Below are 26517 nucleotides of genomic sequence, written 5' to 3'. Positions count from 1 at the left end.
ATGATGCGCAACTGTGCATCTCTGTGTCTCCTGATGACACCGGTCCAATTGATACTCCTTTTAACTTTATCTTAGATATCAAATACTGGACGGCACAGAACTTTGTCCTGCTTAACCAGGACAAAACAGAAGTTTCAGTCATCGGTCCTGAGCCCCAAAGAGAGAAACTTCTGACTAAATTTCAAGTGCTGTCCTTAAAACCTTCCTCACAGGTGAAAAACCTGGGCAATATTTTAGACTGCGACTGCACTTTTATTCGACACATTTAAAATATAAGAAAAATATTTTTTTTTTATCATGGTGTAGTGGTACACTCACCTGACTTTGGTGCGGGCAGCGTGGGTTCAGTTCCCACTCAGTTACTGTGCGAATGTGAGTGCGAATGGTTGTCAATGTCTATATGTCTACCAGTTTAGGGTGTAGTCCGCCCGAAGTCAGCTGGGATAGGCTCCAGCGCCCCGCGACCCTAACCAGGATAAGCGGTGTTGAAAATGGATGGATGGATTTTTTTTTATCAGTTAAAGAACATCGCCAGATTCCGCCCAATTCGGTCTCGGCCAACGTGGAAACGGTAATGCATGCTTTTATCTCAAGTGGGATTGAAAAATCCCTGCGGTGGACGACTGGTTAGAGCGTCTGCCTCACATTTCTGAGGACCGAGTTTCAATCCCCGGCCCCGCCTGTGTGGAGTTTGCATGTTCTCCCCGTGCCTACGTGGGTTTTCTCCGGCCACTCTGGTTTCCTCCCACATCCCAAAAATATGCATAGTAGGTTAATTGGCAACTCTAAATTGCCCGTAGGTGTGAATGTGAGTGCGCATGATTGTGGTGTGAATGTGAGTGCGCATGGTTGTTTGTTTGTATGTGCCCTGCGATTGGCTGGCAACCAGTTCAGGGTGTACCCCACCTCCTGCCCGAGATATATATATATATATATATATGTATATATATATATATATATATATACATATATATATATATATATATATACATATATATATATATATATACATATATATATATATATATATGGTTATTTTTATTTTCTTTCAGTGATTCCTCAGAGGGAACCCTCTGCACTTCGAGTAGTGATAGGCTGTGGCCATGGTCCTGCCTCTTGGGGTCCTCAGTCGCCATGTGGCTCTTCTCACGCCACTGCACTGAGGCTTCACACATGCTGGTGTTCTGTGGCTATGGTCTGCTCTTGGTGCAGACAGCTTCCTGGGATGGTGTTTCCTCACTTGAATTCTCTGTGCCCAGCCATAGGTCATTATATTATTTTTAACCTTTGTGTGTGTGTGCGCGCGTCTGTGTGGATAAGTGGTGGGAGGGTATTTATTTTTAACAATGTATAGCACTTTGAGTTACATTTCACTGTAAGAAAAGTGCTTTATGAATAAAATCAGATTTTTACCCATTCAGCCAGGAGCATATTTGCGACGTCACACACTGATGTTGAGCAAGAAGGCCTCGCTCACTGCCCACTCAAAATCAACCCAAAGGTGTTCTATCGGGTTGAGGGCAGGACCCAGTCAAGTTCATCCACACCAAATTCTCTCACCCATGTCTTTATGGACCTTGCTTTGTACCCTGTTGTACAGACATGTTGGAACAGGAAGGTGTAGTCCCCAAACTGTTTGATTGTGCAAAATCTCTTGGTATGGTGAAACATTGAGAGTTCCTTTCAATGGAGCTAAGTGGCTAATATTTTGAACATTTTCACCTTTGTGGGAACAGTTTGGAGGTGCCCCTTTCCTGTTCCAGCGTGACTGTGCATCAGTGCACAAATCAAGGTTCATAAAGAGATAGATAAGAGCGTTTGATGTAGATTAACTTGACTGGCCTGCACAATCCTGACCTCAGCCCTATAGAACCCTCCCACTTGGTGTTTGCTAGTTGCAGAGCATGCATACACGAGAGGCCACACAAACATGCAGCGTATACTCAGACAGACACACGCGTGCACTGTGTTGCAGCTGTCAGTCACCCCTGTGGGCGTCATGGCAACAGCTTCCTGGTGAGCTGTGGTGAGAACAATTATGTGATGAATGTTAGGACCAACTACAGATAAACATTGTTCCACAAATCAGTCCACTAATATGTTCAGTATGACAGTAGTAGTAGTATTGCAACAGTTACAGCTGAGTACAGCAGAGTTAATTGAAGGAATCAGTCACTGCAGAGAAAAGATACTATTATTATTATTATTTTGCAAGGTGTAAAGAAAATGTACAGGCTAGAAAACAATATCGTATTTTTGTTGTCCCAATATATATTAAGATCAAACGTGTAAGGATATCGTGCATCACACAATATAGCATTTATCATTCACATTGCTTTGGACTGCAGAATTAATTTTCAGAATCAGAATCATCTTTATTTGCCAAGTAAGTCCAAAAAACACACAAGGAATTTGTCTCCGGTAGTTGGAGCCGCTCCAGTACGACAACAGACAGTCAATTGACAGCGAACACTTTTGAGACATAAAGACATTGACAAAAAACAGTCACTGAGCAATAAAGGGTTGCTAGTTATCTGGTAATGCCGGTACATTTATAATTTTTTTGACAATTGTGCAAAAAGATGCAGAGCCCTCTAGCACTTAGAGCAGTTCGAATGAGTAATATTGCAATAGTCCGGTGCAATGACCATTGTGCAAAGGGCGCCGAGACTTCAATCAAGTAGTGCGATAATGTGGGTCAATGTTGATTGTGCAAATGTTGCAGATACTCCTCAGTCAGTGTGGAAATGGAGCAGATGCTACTCTGGCATGAGTGGCCAGTATTGGTCAACAACAAATCTGCAAATAGTGCAGTGTGGCGAGACTACTACAGTGAGTGCACAAGTAATATATAATTGGCCCGACAGAAATGTGACAACAAACTCAAGACAAAAAAAATTGCCAGCATGTTGCAATGGATTTATAGGTTAGGTGTTTAAGAAGTTGATTGCAAGAGGGAAGAAGCTGTTGGAATGTCTACTAGTTCTAGTTTGCATTGATCGGTAGCGCCTACCTGAGGGAAGGAGCTGGAAGAGCTGGTGACCTTGGTGCGGAGGGTCCGAGAGGATTTTGCTTGCCCTTGTCTTAGTTCTGGCAGCGTGCAAGTCCTCAATGGTGGGTAGGGGGGTACCGGCAATCCTTTCAGCAGTTTTGATTGTCCGTCGCGGTCGGAGTCTGTCCTTTTTTGTAGCAGCACCAAACCAGACTGTGATGGAAGAATACAGGACTGATTCGATGACCGCTGTGTAGAACTGCCTCAGCAGCTCCTTTGGCAGGCCGTGTTTTCTCAGAAGTCGCAGGAAGTACATCCTCTGCTGGACCTTTTTGAGGACGGAGTTGATGTTGATCGCCCACTTCAGGTCCTGAGAGACTGTAATTCCCAGGAATTTGAAGGTCTCGACGGTTGACACAAGGCAGCAGAACAGCGTTTTTTAGACACATTTTGTGTGGTTTTGGAACCATCTTGACATTCATAGTCTGAATGCAGATTACAGGGTTAGGGGTTACAGTTAGTTGTTATTGTGTTAGTTATTATTGGTTAGTTGTTGTGTTAGTCGTTGTCTCCCTCTCTGTGCTACTTCAGTGTGGCACGTTATGCTATTGGTACGACATCCCCCTTTCTAGTTTCATCTCTATATATTTCTCTCTTTCACTCCTTTTCTCTAGTGATCATCCAATAATAGCACACATTATGCACACTTGGTCTTAATCAACACTATCTAATTAGCACCTCAAAGCCACATGGGAAATTGCAAAAAAGCATGGCTGATGGTTTTTTCATCCAGCCACAACATGCTGACTTTGAATGTCAATTTGAGTTCCATCAAAAACAGAAGTGGCTCAGTCGGGTTTGTTTCTCCCACTTTGTTATACATAAACATATTCATTGTAAATGTATCAAATTACGGCAGTAGATTTTGTTGTTGTTGAGAGTGCATTATTTCACACGTTTTGCACTGATACTCTGTGTCAATTTTGTTCGGTAAAGTTTTGTATAGTTAATGAAAGGTGTGTCAAACAAAAATCACAAATGTATGCTTTTTATACTTTTTCAGTGACTTTGAAAAGGTACAGAGCTCATGATAAAAGACGACCGGTTAGTGGTTAACCCCGAACCCTTAATATATGAAATTCAGATTTTATAATGGCATCTTTACATAGGCTACTATGTACAGTATGGAGTATGGATGTGCAAGCAGCTGTTTATTTTCCTTCTCTGCATTAATTGCATATGAGTTAAGTTCTCACAGTGTTGTTATATATATTATATAAATGTGAAACAGATCCATGTGGCTTAATGAATGCAGATAACTACAAGTAATTTTGATTTGATCTGCTAATGTTTCTTGCAAATAGCCATGTAATGTTTTCTAGCAAGAGGTTTTTCTTAATTGCCATTTTGGATTATTCATTGTTGTATCAATACACTTCCATTGCTAAGGAGTTGGAACATATTTGAAAAATGCATGAGGCTTAATGTTGAATGTAGTTTCTAATTTGAGCAACAACAACAAAAAGGCATCTTTTACTTGAGCAAGTTGCTTTTTGGAGGAATGTCTGTCGTATCCCCATACTTGTTCAAGTTTCAAAACCACCAAGTTAAGTGTAGTGTAGTGTAGTGTAGTTTAATCATGCACTGTCGTGTCATGCAATGATTCCCAACGAAAGTGTCGTGGCACATTGGTGTGCCGTGAGACATCATCAGGTGCTACGGGAATTTATACAATTTTCCCTAAAATGATTATTTATTCATTACAAATATATCATTACTCATCTATATATTCCAGGGGCATATAGTGACAGGCAGAACAAGTAAATGCTCTTCCATTAGATAGCAGAGGGTACAATAGGCCTGTGTATCCACCTGTTGCCATTAACAGACCAAGATTTCACACTAAATTTGTGAGGAAATTGAGACTAGATCATCATTATTTAACTATTAATAATTTTGTTTTAAACATTTTTGTTTGTAGGTGTGCTTGAAGAAATTTAGCTCAATAAAGCTTGGGAAACACTGATGTAATGTAATACAATGCCATCCATCCATCCGTTTTCTGAGCCGCTTCTCCTCACTAGGGTCGCGGGCGTGCTGGAGCCTATCCCAGCTATCATCGGGCAGGAGGCGGGGTACACCCTGAACTGGTTTCTAATACAGTGATAAAATGAAAAGGTTAAGGGCAAATTGTATTGGACACTAGTATAACACAAGTGTTACATGTCACGGAAGTAATTAGCTTTTTTTTTATGGAGTTTCTAGATGCTCAGAGTACACAGTTACTGTTCCGCCTGCAGTTAATGACTTTCCATTACAAAATGTGCAAGCAGTCACATGCACACTAGCTTTTGAATTGGGTTAGCTCTCCAAAGGCCCATGGTTTGACGAGGAGTGCAGTCTACAGGACAAGGTGACCCACTTACTTGAAAAAAATAAAATAATAATCCCTTCCTCTATCTCAATCCATTGCACCTCTGCATTCCTCTTCAGTCTCCTGCAGTTTTCAACTCCATCCCTGTTTGAGTCCATGTGACTCTTGAATCTTGGTGTTATTCTTTTAAAAGTAGTTTTTGTTTTTGTTTCCCAAAAAAGATTTTTTTTTAGTTTTTTGCTAATGCTAATGATCAACCCATACTTTATTATTTTTCCAGTCATTCTACTACAATATATCAGTTAAAGAAACTGTGAATGTTCATTTATAGCTGAGGGTGTCTGTAAAAGTCTGTAATGTGTTTTTTTAAATTTGATTTGTCAAATAAGGGTTTTCAAATATATTTAGGACTTCAGCTCAATACATTTCTTTTATTATTTTGGACTCGAGTAATAATTATAAGTACTGTCATATAATTCTTCAATCTTCAGCTGTTGTGGAAGTGTGAAGATTGACCACTAAGTGGCGCTACAATATCACTTGGTAGTCCACCAACCAGCATTATACAGGTATTTGTTTTAGCGATTATCCTATCGCTACTCCATGACCTTAACACTAATGATGATGCAGCTTCGTCTCACTTAACTGGCCAATACAATAGTAAAAACAAAAAACAAATATGTTTTTAATAGCTGCAGCTGACCCAGTGGGTTAGCACATCTGCCTCACAGTTATGTGGTTCAGGTTTCAAGTCTCTGCTCTAAACTTCCTGTGTGGAGTCTGCCTGTTCTCCCTTGCTTGCCTGGGTATTTTTTCCGGGTACTCCGACTTCTTCCCACATTGCCAAAATATGCATTAAAGACTAAATTGTCCATTGCTGAATGGTTGTTTGTGATTGCCTTGCAATTGCCTGGTGAACAGTTTAGAGCCTCTCATCCAAAGTCATCTTAAGATAGGCACCAGATAATTTGCACTCCTAAAAAGGACAAGCGTTATAGTGCCCTTGAAAGTCAACATCCCCAACCCCCCAGCTCAAGCACTGTTTGCACACCCCCTACACTCTGACATTTCGCTTGCATGTGTGTGATTACTTGTCTATGTAGTGTACAACACAAATATGCAGCAGTTTAATTTCCCTTTTAGGAATTTTCATGACTAGCGTAGTAAACTAAAAATTAAGATGAAATTCGGTTGCACAGATGTGAATGTTAGTATGCTCAGCTGCAGGTCTACGGGAGGATTAACAAATTTGGTCACCATGTCAGCAAATGACTGTATCTGGATGTTAAGTTCCAGTACCAAGAATGTTTTTTCTACTTTTGTCAGTCCCAGCAGTCATGGAGATGCCCTAGGCACCAGGAGGAAGCTGTACAGTGCGGTCCCAGGGAGACACTTTGTGGTGGTTCGTCCTTACACTGCCCAGGCCGAAGGAGAGCTGAACCTGTATAAGAAGGATAGAGTCAAAGGTTAGACTTCAAATTACCTTTTCAATACCCAATCACAATGACCTATTCTTCGTTTAGTGTCACAAGACTTTTACTCCCAGAGGTACCTGACCTAACCTAAATTTGGTTAAGTTTCAAACAATAATTTATTCATTTTTTTATTTTTTTATTTGAACATTTTGTCATCATCCATTCCGCTTATCTGAGGTCGGGTCATGGGGGCAAGAGCTTCAGCAGGCAAGCTTCCCTCTCCCCAGCCACAACATCCAGCTCTTCTGGGGAGATCCCGAGGCGTTCACAGTTCCAGCCTGGAGACATAGTCGCTGGGTCATCGCTGGGGCCTCCTCCCGGTAGGACATGCCCGGAACACCTCACCGGGGAAGCGTCCAGGGGGCATCCTAACCAGATGCCCAAGCCACCACATCTGGCTCCTCTCAATGTGAAGGAGTAGCGGCTCAACTCTGAGCCCTTCCCGGATGACCGAGCTTCTCACCCTATCTCTAAGGGAAAGCCCGGACACCGTGCGGAGGAAAATCCTTTCGGCCACTTGCATCGGCAACCTTGTTTTTTGGGTCACGAGCTGTGGAGCGTGAGGTGAGGGTAGGAACGTAGATCGATCGATAAATTGAGAGCTTTGCCTTATGGCTCAGCTCCTTCTTCACCATGACAGAGTCCACATCACTGCACCCGCTGCACTGATCCGCCTGTCGATATCCCGCTCCATTCTTCTCTCACTCGTGAACAAGACCCCGAGATATTTGAACTCCTCTACTTGGAGCAGGATCTCTTCCCTTACCAGGAGAGGGTATTACACCCATTTCATACCGGGGACCATTGTCTCATATTTGGTGGTGCTGATTTTCATCCCAGCCACCTCACACTCGGCTGCGAACTGCTCCAGGGAAAGATGAAGATCGAGGCTTGATGCAGCCTTCAGGACCACATCATCTGCAAAAAGCAGAGACGTAATGCTGACATCGCCAAACTAGAACGCCTCGACTGCGCCTACAAATTCTGTCCATGAAGGTAATGAACAGAATTGGTGACAAAGGGCAGCCTTGGCGGAGTCCAACCCTCACTGGAAATGTATTCGACTTACTGCCGGCAATGCAGGCCAAACTCTGACACTGGTCCTACAGGGACCGAACAGCCCGTATCAGGGGGTCCGGTACTCCATACTCCTGGAGTACCCTCCACAGGAATCCCGGAGGGACATGGTTGAACGTCTTCTCCAAGTCCACAAAACACATGTAGACTGGTTGCGTGAACTCCCATGCACCCTCGAGGACCCTACTGAGGATGTAGAGCTGGTTTACTGTTCTACGGCCAGGATGATACTGGCTCCTGGCTCATACTGCTCCTCCTGAATCTGAGCTCCTTTTCACCAGAACCCCTGAATACACCTTACCAGGGAGGCTGAGCAGTGTGAGCCTCCTATAGTTTGAACACACCCTCTGCTCCCCGTTCTTAATAAAGGGGACCACCACCCCGGTCTGCCAATCCAGAGGCATTGTCCTCGATGTCATTGTGATGTTGTTGAGGCGTGTCAACCAGGGCAACCCTGGAACATTCAGAGCCTTTAGGATCTCCGGACAGGAACTCATTCACCCCGGGGTCCTGCCACAAGGAGCCTTTTAAGCACCTCAGTGACTTCAACCCCAGAGATAGGTGAACTTGCCTCAGGGTTTCCAGACTCTGCATCCTCCTGGGAAGGCGTGTTGGTAGAATTGAGGAGGTCTTTGAAGTATTGGGCCCACCGACTCACAACATCCCAAGTTGAGGTCAGCAGAACCCCTTCCCCACTATTCACAGTGTTGATGGTGCACTGCTTCCCCCTCCTGACACGCCGAATGGTTGACCAGAATTTCCTCAAAGCTCTCCGAAAGGTGTTTTCCATGGCCTCACCGAACTCCTTCCACGCCCTTCCAGGTCTCACTATCATTTCCCATGTGAGCATTGACGTTCCCCAGCAGAACAAGGAAGTCCCTAGCGGGAGAACTCTTCAGCACACCCTTCAAAGACTCCAAAAAGGGTGGCTACTCTGAGAGGCTTTTTGGTGCACAGGCACAAACAACATTCAGGAACCGTCCCCCCCACCCGAAAGTGGAGGGAGGCTACCCTATGTACAGGCACTGAGCTGGGGGGCAATCAGTATGCCCAAACCTGCTCTGCGCCTCTCACTGTGGGCAACTCCTGAGTGGAAGAGAGCCCAACCCCTCTCAAAAAGACTGTTACCGGAGCCCAAGGTGTGTGTGGAGGTGAGGACAACTATGTCCAGTCGGAATTTCTCAACCTCACACACCAGCTCGGGCTCTTTCCCTGCCAGAAAGGTGACGATCCACCTCCCGAGAGCCAGCTTCTGTAGCCAGGGATGGGACTGCTAAGGTCCCTGCCTTTGGCCGCCACCCAGGTCACACGGCAACCGACCCCCCTGGCCCCTCCCACAGGTGGTGAGCCATTGAGAAGGGGAACTCACGTTGCCTTTTCGGACAGTGCCCGGCCAGGCCTGGCCACCAGGCCTGGCTCCAGAGGGGGGCCCTGGTGACCCAAACCACTCCAACACAATAAGGTGACGGCTCCAGTAGGGGTGCACATTTTGTGTTTATGATTAAAAAAACAAACAAAAAAACTTGAGTTTTATGTGCTCTTTCTGATGTGTCATGTCAAGTGTAAATAGTCAAGTACTGTTCTTAAAACTGTAATTTTCGCACAAAAAAAATCAATAGCTATTTTAATAGTGTGAGATGTTTATTGAATTTGCAGCATTTCACTTAAGTTAATTAGGATTGGAAAAAAATCGAAGCACAAAAGAAAACTGAAAAGTCGTTTCCCCTCGGCCCAGTTCTGAGCATCGGAGAAGGTGGCTTCTGGGAGGGCAGCACCCGCGGCCAGGTGGGCTGGTTCCCAGCTGACTGTGTGGAGGAGATCCCAGCCAAGGCCACAGAGGAGAGGAGCTGTAAGTTGAATGACTGGAGGCTGACTTTTGGTGGGTGGATGGAACATTGACTTACAGTATAGGTATAGTTGCAGCAGTAGTTCTGTGTGAAGCAGGGTAGAAGGTCAATGCGGGATGCTAAAGTTCCCAAGGCCATGCAATTGCAAGTGGCTTTTTTTCTCCAACACAGCTTCACGTGTCTCAGCCTGTTTTTTTTTTACGTCTCCCCAGGGTGTGATGCACAAAGCTAAGTGCTGCATTGTCCTGCTAACTCAGCTGTGCTCTGATTTCAAATCCAGGAAAGCTAATGAATGTATCACACCACGCTACATCTATCAACTTCGCAGTTGTCCTTGTTCATATACTTCTAAATGCACTGTACACTACAATGTACGGTATGACTCTCTAATGAGTAAAAGTCATGCTTTGCATTTTTCTCTGGCTCTATTAACATTTTCACCTCCTTGTATTCTGCTCTCTGACTGATTACTGACATTATCACAAAGCACTGTGCTGCTAGGGTCAAGTCTGGTCTTATTCTAATTCCCTCTGTTTCCTATGCTAGTGTGTCAGCAAGGATTGAGGCTGATGAGTAGCAAGTTGCTCTTCTTTTTGGTTCGTCGCCTTCATTTGGGTGGCCTAGTTTAAAGTTTAACCCAAGGCCTTTGGCACAGGGAGCTCCTCTGTTGTGTCCTACCCAAAATGCTCCAAGCTTGCCCTGCAAACACATCCTGTCCAAGCATAGTATCATAGGATGGTGACTCACAGGCTTGTAGTCTCAGTTAAGGCCATGTCTCTTTAATTAAGACAATGAACGGTTAAAGTCGCCGTAATCACATCAAAATAGCTGTGCACATAAGTATGAACAGATACCAATCCACTGTAGCAGCCCGGCTAAACGATGTACTTGCCTACGTGGCAGCCATGTTGACAGGGGTGGCATTCCCATAGAAGGTAGAAGGGACATTGAAATTAAGTCATAACTTGCTCATTTCTCAACTCATTTTTATGATGGTTACTGTTTCGTCAAAGCGTATGAGATCAATACAAAACATTGGAAAAATTATCAAAATGATTAAAAGAAATATGCAGCAAATTGGCCAACAGAGCAATTAATCTTTTAAATGGCAATGTGATGTCCCACTTTCAGATTTTTTTATTTTATTAATCAGTTTATTTGAAAGGGGACAATACAATTTCATAAAACACATGAAGTACACATGGTTAAAAAAGCCAGAATTAGCCATTTATCGATTTTTTTTTTTAATTTCTGAACAGAAAAAACAAGTTTCCCTGCATCGATTTGCTGTGCCAAAATCAAACAATGAATTGGAAAAGAAACAGACAAAAGAAAAAAAAACACCTGAATCAGAATTTCCCCATATTATGGAAGAAAGCTCTTCTTCAATGAGGACGTCTAGTCCTCCACCCCTTTCTCTCCTTAGTTAAAGTTAATGATAAATAAACTGTTATCATGCTTATTTAGTGTATTATTTCTTTATAATCGTGTGTTCTCACTTTTTTCTATGTTGCGCTATATTTATTTTTACCACATATTGATAAAAAAAATATATAACTTAATTTTGGGGCTGGAACGGATTCATTGCATTTCCATTCATTCCACTGGGAAACATCGCCACGGTTTAAGAATGTTTTGGATTACAAACGTGGTCACGGAACGAATTAAATACATAACCCAAGGCTCCACTGTGTCGCTCCCATATTACAGTACCTCCTCTTCCTCCTCCTTTTTCTTCTTCTGATGTTGTATGTGAGAGGTGAAGGAACACGTGAGTGAGGCGCGCAGCTTCAAACTTGTTTTCTACTGCCTTTTTGGGGCCTTTTATTTCTTGTGTGTATTTGTACTTAGTGCATGATCAGGTAAGTGAGTTTGATTTAACTTATTAATGTGTGATCGAAGGCACCGCCAGATACTTTTGCAGAGAATGGCGTCCTCAGAGACGCCCCCTCCTTTTATCCGGCAGGGAGTGGGTATAGTTTAATAAGTGTTGAGGAAGTTTTGTTGGCGGCGGGCGAACAAGTAGGACACGAAAAGCTCTTATTTGCGTCCCGCCTAAATAAGAAGGTCGTCTTGTTTCTGAAAGACGAACAATGCGTCTTCCAGCTGGTAGAGAATGGCATGATCATAAGGGATGTATTTGTCCAGGTGTCCCTGCTCTCAGTGCTATCCACGCGGATCACGGTTTCCTGAGTGCCACCCTTTATTTCAAAAGAGCAAATGGAACATGAACTAACATTCGGGAAATTCGAGAGTGGTTTTAAAACGCCGAACATGGGTTACAAAGACACCAAAATATACTCCGAAAAGTACTATCCTTTAGGAGTTAGTCTTGGGTAATATGCACATTTCTTCATCAGAATCAGAATCATCTTTATTTTGCCAAGTATGTCCAAAAAACACACAAGGAATTTGTCTCCGGTAGTTGGAGCCGCTCTAGGACGACAACAGACAGTCGATTGACAGAGAACACTTTTGAGACATAAATACATTGAGAAAAACTGAGCAATAAAGGGTTGCTCGTTATCTGGTAATGGCGGTACAATTATTATTATTTTTTTACAATTGTGCAAAAAGATGCAAAATCTTCTAGCACTTAGAGCAGTTTGAATGACTAATATAGCAATGGTCCGGTGCAATAATGAGAGAACAAATCTTCTGCCTCTCTCTCTCTCTCTCTCTCTCTCTTTCTCTGGCTCAGTCTTTCTTTTGCTCTCTCTCTCTCTCTCTCTCTCTCTCTCTCTCTCTCTCTCTCTCTCTCTCTCACACACACACACACACGCACATCTTTTTGCTAATCCCTCTCATTCAATAGCTGTGATGCAGCAGGATTACGCCCTGCTTAGACATGCTTTGTTATAGTTCAGGTTAACATCCTTGTGGAGCCCCGTAAGTGAACACAGTGTAACCTAAGGCACACTAATGCACGTTTATCCACCCATCCATCCGTTATAACTTCAGGGTCACAGGAAAGCTGGAGCCTATCCCAGCTAATTTAAGGTGAGAGGTGATTTATAACCTGGACTGATCACCAGTCAATCACATGACTGACATCGGATGGATTTACACTCCAGGTCCAAGTGTCCAATTCACATTTGATCATATTAACACAGAGTGCCATGATAAAGTATCCCCTGTCCCTTTTGCGTAGTTTTCCCACTTGAATGTTTAAGATCATAAAACATATCAGACAAATAAGACAAGTAAACATAAAATACAGTTTTTAAAATGGTGATTTTTATTTATCAAAATGATTCAACGCTACCTGTAATTATCTCCTAATCCTTACAACTGGCTGGACCACACTCAGCGGCACCAACTGAAATCTAGCCTTTTATACAATTGGCAGCGAGTCATTCACATCTCTGTGGAGATATTTTGGTCCACCCTTCCTTCCAGAATTGTTTTAATTCAGTAATTACTACAGAATAATTAATTTTGTTTTTTTAAGCCATTCAGAAGTTTACTTGCTGGTGTGTTTTGGATCGTTGTCCTGCCACAGAACCCAAATGCTGCTTCAACTTGAGGTCGAAAACTGATCGCCGAACATTCTGGATTTTTTGGTAACGAGCAGAATTCAAGGCAAGTCATTCAGATCCTGAAAGAGCAAAACAGCCCCAGCCCCAAAAAACAGCCCCAGCCCCAGCCACCTCATCTGGCTCCTCTCCATGTCGAGGAGCAGCGGATCTACTCTGACATTTCCCGGACAACCGAGCTTCTCACGCTATCTCTAAGGGAGAGCCCGGACACCCTGCGGAGGAAACTCATTTCGGCCGCTTGTATCCGGGATCTTGTTCTTTCGGTCACGACCCACAGCCCGTGACCATAGGTGAGGGTAGGAACATAGATCGACCGGTAAATTGAGACCTTTGCCTTCCGGCTTAGCTCCTTCTTTACCACAACAGATCGATACAAAGTCCACATCACTGCAGACGCTGCACCGATCCGCCTGTCGATCTCCCGTTCCATTCTTCCCTCACTCGTGAACAAGACCCCAAGATACTTGAACTCCTCCACTTGGGGCAGGATCTCATCCCCGACCTGGAGAGGGCACACCACCCTTTTCCGACTGAGGACCGTGGTCTCAGATTTTGAGGTGCTGATTCTCATCCAAGCCGCTTCACACTCAGCTGCGAACTGCTCCAGTGAGAGTTGGAGGTCACGGCTTGATGAAGCCAACAGAACCACATCATCTGCAAAAAGCAGAGATGCAATACTGAGCCCACCAAACCGGAACCCTTTTTTGCCTCGGCTGCGCCTAGAAATTCTGTCCATAAAAGTTATGAACAGAATATGTGACAAAGGGCAGCCTTGGCGGAGTCCAACCCTCACCGGAAACGAGTCCGACTTACTGCCGGATATGCGGACCAAACTCTGACTCCGGTCATACAGGGACCGAACAGCCCGTATCAGGGGGTTTGGTACCCCATACTCCCCAAGCATCCCCCACAGGACACCCTGAGGGACACGGTCGAACGCCTTCTCCAAGTCCACAAATCACATGTAGACTGGTTGGGCGAACTCCCATGCACCTTCGAGGACCCTGCCAAGAGTGTAGAGCTGGTCTACTGTTCCACGGCCAGGACGAAAACCACACTGCTCCTCCTGAATCTGAGATTCGACTTCCCGACGGACCCTCCTCTCCAGCACCCCTGAATAGACCTTACCAGGAAGGCTGAGGAGTGTGATCCCCCTGTAGTTGGAACACACCCTCTGGTCCCCCTTCTTAAAAAGGGGGACCACCACCCCAGTCTGCCAATCCAGAGGCACTCTCCCCGATGTCCACGCGATGTTGCAGAGGCGTGTCAACCAGGACAGCCCCACAACATCCAGAGCCTTTAGGAACTCCGGGCGAATCTCATCCACCCCCGGGGCCCTGCCACAGAGAAGCTTTTTAACCACCTCGGTTAAAATATTTGACAAACTTTTTCTGAAATAGGTTAAACTGTATTTTCATGACATGCATTTATAAGTCATGTCGGTTTGATTCAACAGAGCCATTCATATTTAGTTGTTTGTGTGGTGCAAAAACCAGCTGAATTCAAACTTTAAATGGTGTAATGCCCTAATTTCTTAAATTGAGAAATTGTGCAATCTTAAAATAAGATAATTATTGCTCTTCTGTTCAGGATTTTATGCAAACCCTTGTTTGTTGCTTGTTATTAGCAATTATATCTTAAAATTAGCTATAATTTCATAAGACAAAGTTTATTTTTCCTTAATTTTAGATCAATTTTCTAATGCAGAATTTGCTTATCAAGATCATTTTTCTTTAAGGGGTTAAAATAATAAATTCCCATAAGTCTTTTTTTTTTACCTTAGAAATCCTAATTTGCTATGTATTGTCTAGTGTTATACACTCTATGGCAAGATTTTGCCAGTGTTTGATGCTTGTAGCTCGTTTGTCTTTCCAGTTTAACAATAGTTTTTTTTTAGCGTTTGGCAAAATGACAAGTATCAGTTGAGCATGTTTATTTGTGAGGTCTTCCTTTTACACAGTGTGCAGAATCATTACGCAAGCAAGTATTTTGACCATATCATGACTTTTAGGCATATATCCTAGCTCCCAGCTGGATAAACCTGAATGTTTAATGGTATTCACTATGTCAGAATACTACCATAAAATCTTACCTTATCTCGGTCAGATAGTGGCAACACTAGCATGACGTATATCCGATACCATCGCATCCCGTCTTTTACGATCACTGGGCTTTATCTTGTCCAATCAAACACTGTTGGAGAGGCAGAACCAGAAAACGTGTCACCGGATACATGTTACCATGGCGACGACAATAATGCAGCGTCCCAATGTATTGTGTGTGCGCGTGTGTGTGGGGGGGGACAAAATGAGGAAAAACATGTGGTGGTCGTCACCGGTGCTCGACCGGTGCTCGGAAGAGGAAGTTCATTCAAGGATTGTTTGAGCTATTGTCATGTTTAATATGATACAGCTTGCAAGCGGGCAACAAAACATAATGTAGCCTAGTAAGATAGTGCTAGCACTCACGGTTGTATGTAAACATGCCGACGTTCTGTCGAATCATGCTCTAAAGCTTCCGTAAACATTGGTTTGTGCACATGAATAAATGTTGACAACGGCGACCGGGTATGTTGACAACGGCAAGCACGGGTGGTGAAGCGCAATACGCAATCCTGTTGGTCAAGGTGCGCTGTCTGAGAGTTGTCATTGATATGTCACACTACACGGAAGATATCAAAAAAATCAAACATGCAAGACATTTAATTTTGGCGTCATAGGGCTATCGTAGGGCCAAATCGTTGGTCGTGGATTATGTCACACTACAAGAAGTTTGTCGTTCCCTACAAAATATGCGGGGCCCGATCTGGGAAATCGGCTGTGATAGCTAATCAGGCCAATGTCGGTGCTAAAATCCTGTAGTCTGATCTAGGCGTAAGATTTTTGGGCGTGATCACAGAACCATACACGTTTTGTTGCGTAATAGTCAACAGGGTTGCAAGAAATGTGTTGAGATAAAAAGATGTATATTAACGGTGTGAACGTGAGTGCGAGTGGATGTCCGTGTCTATATGTGCCCTGCGACTGACTGGCAACCAGCTCAGGGTGTAGTCCACCTTTCGCCCCAATTCTGCTGGCATAGGCTCCAGCACTCCGCGACCCTGAACAGGAGAAGAGGTACTGAGAATTGATGGATGGATAGATAGTTGTTAATGACTGTTTTTTCGTCATTGAGAATGTATTTCTTCAGAGTTGCACCCAGTATTCATTGTCAGTAGACCCTGAGAGGTCTTTTTCCCATTTTGCAATTGGTAAGTGTATTGAATTAGAATTAAATTGTATTGTTTTGAAAGTACTTTGTTGTTTTGTGAGAGTAGTTGCACTATTTTCTTAACAAAAACGGGTGGTTGTAAAGTACTTATACGAGTTGGGACTCTTTTAAGGATTGCTGTTCTTATTTTATAGTATTGAAGGAAATTACCAACTCTAATTTGAAATTCTTGGAGTAAATTTTCACATGACATGAATGCATTATTTTTGAACAAGTGATGTAGGCGGTCAATTGGACTTTGTTCCCCTGCACTGTAGTAAAGGGGTATTTTGTTAATCTGAAAATTGGGATTATGCCAGATTGGGGAGAAATGATAGGGTGCTGTCTGAGATTGTGCAGTCTCTAGACTTTTCCACCAGGCTGATAATATGGCTGCAATAATCGGATTCTTGAGAGAATTGTGGTGTTTGAGACTTGTGCTGATAAACAGGGGGTCTGAAAGTTTTTAATAATCATGTTCACATAAAGACTAAACGCAGCTCAATTCTCAGTAGAAATTCCGTTCTTGTACTGAGCAGCCAGAGCAGAGAGTGTACTGCTTTTATGTCATGATAAATGTAATTTTCAGTTCCGTAGTCCTTATCATGGGCGGCACGGTGGTCAACATCTGTCTCACAGTTCTGAGGACCCGGGCTCAAACCCAGCCTCACCTGTGTGGAGTTTGCATGTTCTCCCCGTGCCTGCGTGGGTTTTCTCCGGGCACTCCGGTTTCCTCCCACATTCCAAAATCATGCATGGTAGGTTAATTGAAGACTCTAAATTGCCCATAGGTGTGAATGTGTGTGTGAATGATTGTCTGTATGTTCCCTGTGATTGGCTGGCAACCAGTTCAAGGTGTACCCTGCCTCTCGCCCAAAGTCAGCTGGGATGGGCGCCACCGCACCCGCAATGCTAGTGAGAAAAAGCGGTACGAAAAATGGAATGATGGATGCATAGTCGTTATTTCGATATTTCGATATTTTGTCATCGTCCAATATAATGCTGAGTGCAAATTTAACTACAAGGAGGAACCTCTATATTTTTGTCATTTTTCCAGTCCCCCTACTGTATGTGCACGTGTATATGACTGCGTGTGTTTGTGCGTGCTTGCTTGTGTGCGTGCATATATGTGATCATCCTTCTAATCTTACATTTTACCATGCAGTTTAGGTTATAACTAGGAAAAAGGCCAAATCTTTTCACACAACGTTTTTTCACATTTAAATATGCATAAACATATATGGCTTATGTCATTTCTGTTGATCTGTGGTCATAGAGGCCAAGTGGAAGCAATTAGACTGCAGTTTTTAATTAGCGTACCTATTTTTTTTCTTGCACACACAGACTTTATACTAGTCCTCCCCTTATTTTTAATTTTTTAAAATTGCTCTTGTGCGGTTGCTTGATCTGTTCTTCTAGCTGCATCTTTCCTCCTCCAATCTGACACTGTGGGCACAGAGTTAGGGGGAGAAGAAAATGTTCCTGTAAAGATGACAAGATGTAAGCCGGATCAGGGGGGATGGCGTTTCTGTGAAAGTGCGACAGCTGGTCTAAAAGACTATGTGAAGGAAGAAAATGGGGCATTGTAGGGACTGAATATGACAAACATAGAAGACAAGAGGAATCTTAGCGCTGTAATAAAATGTCCTTCCTTTTATTTAATGTATTCTATTTTTAGATTTGTTAGTTTTAAGGTGCTGGGATCAGTAATGTGTTTTTACACTTTTTTTTTTTTGTATCAACATCAAGGGCAAAGTCATTAAAGGGTTATTGAGATCTTGTTCATGTTAATGACGCAGACATTCAAAGTATTTACAGGGAGTGTTATTCACATTCATAATGTTACCAACACTGATATTTTGATTTGAAGAGCAGTTCAAGAATTTTATTTTCAACTTCATCAGCCTACATTAAAAGCCTCTGGATCAGCTCTTTTTATTTCGTGAAATGCATTTAAACTGATGCGTATCGTATCACAGGAAATGTTAATTTGACACTTGGGAAGAATCTTTTTGTGCTTTGAAACTTTTTTTAATTCTCTGTCATTGACACACACATGCAAACCCCCACCTTGACCCAAACGCAAAAGAAAGCCTGATGGTAACTGTCTTACCATCTTAATTTTACACCTAAAAAACCTTTCCAACAGCTACAGCATATGTACCACTGTATAGAGTAATATTTGAACAACTCTGTTAATGAAGAGCTCAACATACCGGCAACAGTGTTCATCAATTCATGGAAAACTGACAATAAATGAAGATGTGATGTGTTTTTATTATTTACTGAGACACTTGATTTTGTGTGTCTCGAAGTAAATGTATTGGATTGGATTACTTGAGAAGATGGATGATGTTACTCCAAACTTCCAAAACAGATGTTAGTTAACATTGATCTCATTGTTGTGATGTGCCAGATTCCCGAGCGGACCGTGCTGACAGACGGAAATTGTTCAGACACTACACTGTGGGCTCTTATGACAGCTTTGATGCCTCCAGGTAAGCCCTTACAAAGTCATCTTGTGAAATTACCTTGATTTCAATTTTGCACTTAGATACTCGTCAACCTTTGCAGGCTTTCAGAGATTTCCCTGTAACGTTTTGGAGGCTGTTACAGATGTCAAATGTATTTTAAATTTGATTGATTGAGGTTGCAATCATCAGGCAAGTGCATGTGCAATACAAAATACAAGCTTTTCCTTTTTAGCTCAGTGAAGAACTTAATGAAAAGTGGCATTCAACCCTTAGCATTTCACAATGTTGTGTGCCTAAGTTCCTTTACTTTGCTGTCTTGTTCACTGCAGTCAAATTCACTGTAATGTGTGTGCGTGTGTGTGTGTGTGTGTGTGTGTGTGTGTGTGTGTGTGTGTGTGTGTGTGTGTGTGTGTGTGTGTGTGAAAGAAAAAGAAAAAGTGTATGCTTAACAGTTTGGTGGTATTATGGTGGATCAGTTCAAGTATTAATTCCAAGTTTGACTTATTTAAGGACAGCACTGTATACTCAATACAAGCCAAGTATACTTAGTAACATAGCTAGTAGTATAACCTAAATATAATGGCAATGTACTTAAAAAGATCATTTATAGCCAATGATTACCACTTCCATTTCAGTGGAATCAATTCACTCCACTGTATGGACAGTATTTTCCTTCACCCACTCATTCATACAATATTCACAAAGTTTGATAAAGATCGGAGGAATGGACATTAGTTATGGCCAATTAGCTGTAAGGCCCTTGCAAAGACTTAATGATGGCCATGTTTTTCCAACCGATCTTGCCTAAACTTTAGACTTATGTATGTCGCATGCCTAAATCTGCAAACTTTGGCGTTGATTGAGTGAAGGAGAGAATAACTTTTTATCAGTTCACGCAAATTCATTAAAAATTAATCTGCAATTTATTAAAAAATCATCTGAATGTATGGTTTTTAGTAGGGCCGTCCCTATCCAATCTTTGAGATCCGAAATCTGTCCGATGTCAGCAAAAAACAAGGATCGGATCGGATCGGACTTGATCTAAAATCTCCCATTTTACCAGTCTTACTCTACACAAGCAGTCCATTCTATCCTCTGCTCTAGCACTCTGCTCACAGCAACAGGTTGCTAAGGTGCTGACATAGTAGCAAGGCGTAATGGAGTGAATGTTACTTATCTGGTAAGCGGTGTGGCATGGCCTGTCAAAGTTCGTAAATTTGGGGCTTTTTAACAGCACTATCGTGGCGTATTGATTAGAAATTATATTTATGACCCGGTTCCTGGTCAGGGACGGTCGGAGAGATTTGGACCTAGTCTGTTTTTTTATGGCTGCATATATTCGCTTAAAATATTGAAAACCGTGTATCATTTTCAATTATTAATGATCAATTATATGTGACTCTGTGTTGGTCTATCACATAAAATCCCAACAAAATACATTCAAGGCACACTGGACACCTTCGAATAATCACGTCAATCATAGGACCGACACATAGAACCAAACAACCATTCACAACTCGTATGCAGAGGCACCGTGAGGGGTGAAAAGTGATGACGAATTCTAACGCCCAATGATTGACTGGACTGTATTACATACAAACAGTATTTTCAATTTTCGACATTGAAGTGGTGGGGCCCAGAGTGATATTTCCCTGGCAGCACCTCTGCTCACAGGCACATCTAGTATTTAGCTACTTGAGAGTCTTCAATTAACATTCATATTTTTGGACTGTGAGAAGAGAATCCTTGACGCGTTGGTCACCTTTGGCTATTCTTTCACTTCACACGTATGGAAATGAGAATAATCTTAAAAATATATTGCATTTTATCTTAAAATATTGCTATACTGTAAGAAAAAAAAATCACAATATGATTTTGGTCCTTTATTATTACTTTTCATATTCGTAAACGTAACAAAGTATTGGTTATTAAAACACAGTACAGCGTCGTCGTAGGTCAGTCTCACAGTCGAGAGTCCCGAGTTCATATCCCGTCTGCATGTTTGCATGTTCTTTCCGAGCTTGCTTGGGTTTTCTCAAAAACATGCATGGTAGGTTAATTAAAGAATCAAAATTGTCCATAGGTGTGAATGTGAGGATGAATTGTTGTTTGTTTGTATGTGCTCTCTGATTGGCTGGCAACTAGGCCAGGGTCTACCCAAAGTCTGCCGGGATAGGCTCCAGCTCGCCGCAACCCATGAGGACAAGAATTAATGATGCATTAAATCATGGATGGATGTTTTTTTTAATGCTTAAAATACACTTTGATCTGGTCAAATGTCGACCAATTGAGGAGTAAATGTTTTTGGGGTATTCCTCGAGCAGCTTCTCTTCCATTGCCCTTGACATTGGACTAGTGCGCTGGCAAATGGTCTTTGTTGCCTGCGTGGGGCTGAATGCTGAAAGTCGGAGGTGGACAGACAGGGGAGACAGATGTTATTTTTTCTACATGATGAATCAGTTCTGTGCTGACAGTGCCGATGATGCAGTTGACGGAGGGCCTATTAAAAAGTCACATGCCGCAGATTCATCAATGCAGATGAATGCTCTATTTAATTTTTTTGCAGAGGTTTGGAATCCTTGTCCACAATGGCTAATAGTCAAGTTCAGCAAATGTATTTCCTTGCTGAACAATCTCCCACCCCTCAGCATTGTGCAGCCCAGATTCTGGATTTCCTGGCGTAAACTCGCACTTCATCCTCACAGTCTGTCAGCCAGCTTGTCCCTCATCGAGAGAGTCCCATTCCTTTAACCCGACCACCCACCCCACCCCCTGCCATCACTTGTTGAAAAAGATTACATTGTAGATAAATTGTCAGGCTCGCATTGCACGCTGCAGTGCACTGACCTATTGAAGCTGTCAGATTTGGGTGGCTGAAGGTGTGTGTGTGTGCGTGCGTGCGCGCGCACGTGTGTGTGTGTGTGTGTAAGGGAATGCTGTGAGATAACCTTCTGTGTGTCAACAGTGCGGGCCTCCTTCCTCTCCAGACAGATCGTGTTGCTAGGGGAACAGTTGCTAGGATTGCATCTCTCACTTGCTCTCTGTCTCTCTCTCTCTCTCTCTGTCTGTCTGACTGTGTGTATTCAGTGTAATCCTTGGATGCAATATAGCACGAATAATGAACACCTATGCCTAGTAGAGCACACTTGGCCTGTCATACGCTTCCACAACTGGTTCTTTGGCAGCTCTTTTTCACCACACCGGATTGACCATGGTGACAGATGGGACATACCCATTGCAGGAGGCCAAAATAGTTTCAATAAAAGGCAACATTAGAGGGGGAAACTTGAGGAAATATTCATGTAAGGCAGTAGTGCTATTCCACCAGGTGGATAATTTGGAGAGAAATATATAGGGGACCTGGGTCTTCAAATGCCCCACTGGATGAAGAATTCAGTTTACGGACAACATTTTTGTACTATCGGTTTGTGTACTATGCTTCGTTTCACAAACAGTGACAGTATCGACACGGAAGGCTCAGTTGTGCTTTTTCTCCTACCGCGTCAACATCGTATTTGAGGCTATCTTTGTTGTTTGTGCTAAATTAGCCAAATTAGCTAAATTAGTATGGCTCCAAAGAAACTAAAACATGCTAGCAAACGTGTTACAGTATTTGGAAGCCTCATCATTTTACTGTTGAAAACAAGAAGGAAGTAGTATAGCATGAAAATTGGATGTTCCTGTTTGTGTTCTTGCATGTCCGGTTGGTTTGGCAAAAATACCTTCTGTACTATTGTTACAAACGAAGAGGAAAATTAAAGCAGCCGATGTGGCTGAAGGACTGACTGTTTTGACAAAGCAACGACCTCAAATTATAGAAGAGGTAGAAATTTTGTTTCATTCTTTGGTGTGGATGAATGAAAAAGAGCTTGCTGGTGTCAGTGTTAGCGAGGCTATGTAATGCGAAAAGGGTAAGACTTTACAAAGTGATTCGCTAGTGAGCAAGCTTTCTTATTTCATCATAATGAAGTGTTTTCACATTCTGGGGTAGGAATGGATTAATTCATTTATTAATTTATTTATTAGAGGTGGAGTTCTTTCAAACTGTTAGCAAGATTTTAATGTAGCCTCACTTCACCCCAACCCTCCCCCCCACATCACTGACCAAAGCCACACCCCTAACTAACAATAATGTGCACGAGACGAACGTTTACCCTTGTTATGTCTCCAGAGCTGTCTATTTCCTTCTTTTTAACTTTTGTTGCTAACCAGCATTAAATAAAAAGTCTGTGTGAGACTGCGACTGGTGCCCATGTGTGTGTGCACGAAGAAATGACTGACACACTATTCGGTCACATCTTATGTCTCTTCAGTCTCTGATCGGCTGTTCCTGTCGCGGTGGGGCAAGTTTTAAAATAATAATTAGAATTAAATTAGAGGCCTAAAATGGGGCTAGAGAAGGAAGATTTTTCAGAAGATAATTTTAATAATACTCTACTATCAGGTCATACAGACATTTTTAACATATATGACAAAGTCTTTGTTTTTTTGTTTTTTTTTTAACTCCAAGCTCCACCTTAAGTTCTTGAAGTGAGCTTCCACTGAAGTTCAAATTAAGCAGCCACATTTTATACAACTTAGGGGAAAAGCAGACAAACTGATTTTTTTCATGGTTTTGGTGATAGTTGGTACATTTTTAACTATGACAAATGACGGTTAAATTTGACACCATGCAGTTAGCATGTTCTTTGTAGTGACTAGTAAAACAAGACATAACAAACGACAGGGAATTGAACTGGCAGACATCACGCCTCAGGATTTATTGGAATCAATTAACCGATTAGTCGGTGAATTAAATGCAGACGGTCGTAAATGAGGCTCATGCATCTTTACGCGCGCGCTCAAGTGCACACACTGTAACAGTCTCCGAGTGCGAAGTGGCGCACACATCACGTTGGCGCGCCATCTACATCAAGCCCGTCTTCCAACCGACGAGCTGCTTCAGCTTTCCATCTGCTTGAGCCGTGAGCCGCTCACACCCAGCCTAATGTCGCCTCCCCTGGAGCGCGCAGACCGACATCGCTGGCAGGAGCCTCCGCAGAGGCAGCAGCAAGAGCGGGGGTAACCGCGGCAACAAGACCGCTTCTCCGCGCAGGAGGCGATAGGGAGCACCGGCGAAAGAAGGGAGGGCAGGGAGCGAGGGAGGCACGTCGTCTTCGTCGTCTTGACTTTTGTGTGTGTGTGTGTGTATGTGTGTGCGTGTGTGTGTGTGTGTGTGCGTGTGTGCGTGTATATTTTGGCTCGTCTCTTTTCTGGAGATGCTGTCGCCGAGCTGCCGGGGCCACTGTCATACCGTGTGATATACACAGAGCACGCTGGGGTGGGGTGGGGTCGGGGTTGCCCTGCCCCGGCCGGACTCGCTCTCCTCCAGCATGAACCTCCACTCGGCCAGGGCGTCCGTGGCCATGCTGCGAATGATGGGCTGTGCTAACGGCCGCTCTGCTCGGCATCTTCTCCACAGCGACTGCGTGGTGGATGAGAAGACGGTGGTTCTCCAGAAGAAGGAGAATGAAGGATTTGGCTTCGTCCTACGAGGGGCAAAAGGTAATTGACACGCTTCTCTGAATTGAATCTAACCGTTATTTTCAGCATTCCCCTCAAATCACCCACTCATGACAACAGTCAGAGTTCCACATTCAATCACATGATGACAGCCTACTTTTTGAGCTGTGTAGTATGTTTTAGTAGTTTGACTCATCTAGGAATGCAGGTTTGGGAGTACAAGGAGTGTATTCTCGTTTTGGATTTTAAAGCTGAAACTTTATTTGTGATGGGATTTCTTGGGGTGCAGTTTGAGGAAGATCCCCTCGAAATGTTTTCACATTTCACCACCTTTCAGGGCTGTCATAACATTCCGCAAATCCATCTTTTTCCAGTTTTGAGTTAGATGCACCTTGCAGAAAGCACCAGCATCTCTCCTGAGCACAGCATGAATTGTCTGTGATGTGAGTGGCCTCACCAGGCTGTTTGATATTTCACCAAGCCTTGAGATTGGCTCTAAAAACAGAGTTAGGAGTACTGCATCAGTTTCTATGACAATTCTCATCATGTCATAATCCACGTTATGTTTCACGACCATGTTGAGCGATTGGTCTATGCTGCAGCTATGTCAAGAGATAAATTTAGTGTTTCAAACTCCCATCTTTAAAGCACAGAAAGAAAGGGGTAGATAGAGATGAACGAACAGGGAAGAGAGAATTGGCTTGAGAAACAAGAGGAACATTCTAGTCATTCTGACACACACTGCTATCACCTTGGGGAACTGACCCAGCTGTGCTTATCCTGCAAGGGGGGTGAACACCCATACACAAAACACACGAACATACACTCACTCATGCTTGAGCTGTCACATAGGCTTACATCCTCGTTTGTTCTCTGATATTCTGCTTTTCTTTGCTCCCTGTCCTTCTCCTATCCTTTTTGACTGCTTGGTCCATATCTCACTGTCACCCTCACAGAAGGACACCTAAACATACTCCTCCCAATCATGCAAGACTCACACATGCTTATGGGCTGTCTTTTTTTTTTTTTTTTCAGTAGGATGACTTATAGGAAGTGTCACACGTCGCCATTCCAGCCACAATATTTTCTAACCTCCCCAAGAGCAAGCAACAGATGCAACTGTGTGTGGAAAAAAGAAGCAACACAAACTCAGCTAAATTAATGACAGGTCAAAGGGAAGTTGCTCATGAAACAAAACTCCTTTTGTGGTGTGTAGTGCACTTTTAATGTCGGGGGGGTTGGGTTCCTTCATACATAACCGTACTCAGTAGACTACTTTTTTACAACACATAGCCACTCATCAGTGTAGAGACTTTCTAATGACTTGAGTCTATTTTGATTAGCCGCAAATTTCATGGTAATTATCGTTTTAAGGCTGATTTTTATTTTCCAAACCTCTTTCAATGCTGTTGTTCAATTGAGTTGAAGTTAAAATTATTAATTAAATTATATGAATTAAAGTTTTTGTTCAAAACCTTCATGATAAAGAATGTATTATGATATCATTAGAGGAACTGGCATCTGACCACAACATTATGGTTAGTTTCCCAAGCTAATGAGCTCCAACCTCCAGCTGTATTAAATATTCTGCCTTTACAAATATATAATAATGCTCACTTTTGAATGACACTCTCAGATAGGTATTAATTTAACAATATTTATTATTGTGACTGTAGAACAGCACTGTAACCAGGCACAGAGCCACAGAATAGCACAGTGGGTGACTGTTTAGCACAGAGGTGTCAAACTCAAATTAGGGACAAGTGGGCCAAAATACAAAATTGGGACAACGTCGTGGGCCAAACTCAATATTTAATGAAAAATTACTGCAATGTGCATGTTTCCCTTCTCTGCAGAAATGTAGCGTTAAAGTAAGTTTATCATATGAATGTAGCGTTAAAGTAAGTTTATCATATGACAACAAACTTAAGTTTTGCTTAAACACTGAATCTGGAATAAACAAACTTTAATATTATAAACACGAGAAA

At 42.8% G+C, this 26517-nt stretch overlaps 1 protein-coding gene across 3 annotated transcripts in view; it reads left to right on the top strand.

Moving 5' to 3' along the window:
- The window catches only part of LOC133395980 (SH3 and multiple ankyrin repeat domains protein 2-like), a 304904-nt gene that overhangs the window by 197929 nt on the left and 80458 nt on the right, over positions 1 to 26517 (top strand). For 2 of the 3 annotated variants that reach the window (XM_061665346.1, XM_061665361.1), the window contains exons 12-15: positions 6693 to 6832; positions 9654 to 9767; positions 18970 to 19051; positions 24489 to 24571. In XM_061665346.1, coding sequence (XP_061521330.1) covers positions 6693 to 6832; positions 9654 to 9767; positions 18970 to 19051; positions 24489 to 24571 — 419 coding nt within the window. The remainder of the gene's footprint in view (positions 1 to 6692; positions 6833 to 9653; positions 9768 to 18969; positions 19052 to 24488; positions 24572 to 26517) is intronic. The other variant, XM_061665354.1, reaches the window with a different exon arrangement.

Source organism: Phycodurus eques, chromosome 2 (assembly GCF_024500275.1).
Source record: "Phycodurus eques isolate BA_2022a chromosome 2, UOR_Pequ_1.1, whole genome shotgun sequence".
In the NCBI taxonomy this organism is placed as follows: domain Eukaryota; kingdom Metazoa; phylum Chordata; class Actinopteri; order Syngnathiformes; family Syngnathidae; genus Phycodurus; species Phycodurus eques.
The sequence above is the reverse complement of the archived record's forward strand: the minus strand, read 5'-3'. Positions and strand labels throughout refer to the sequence as shown.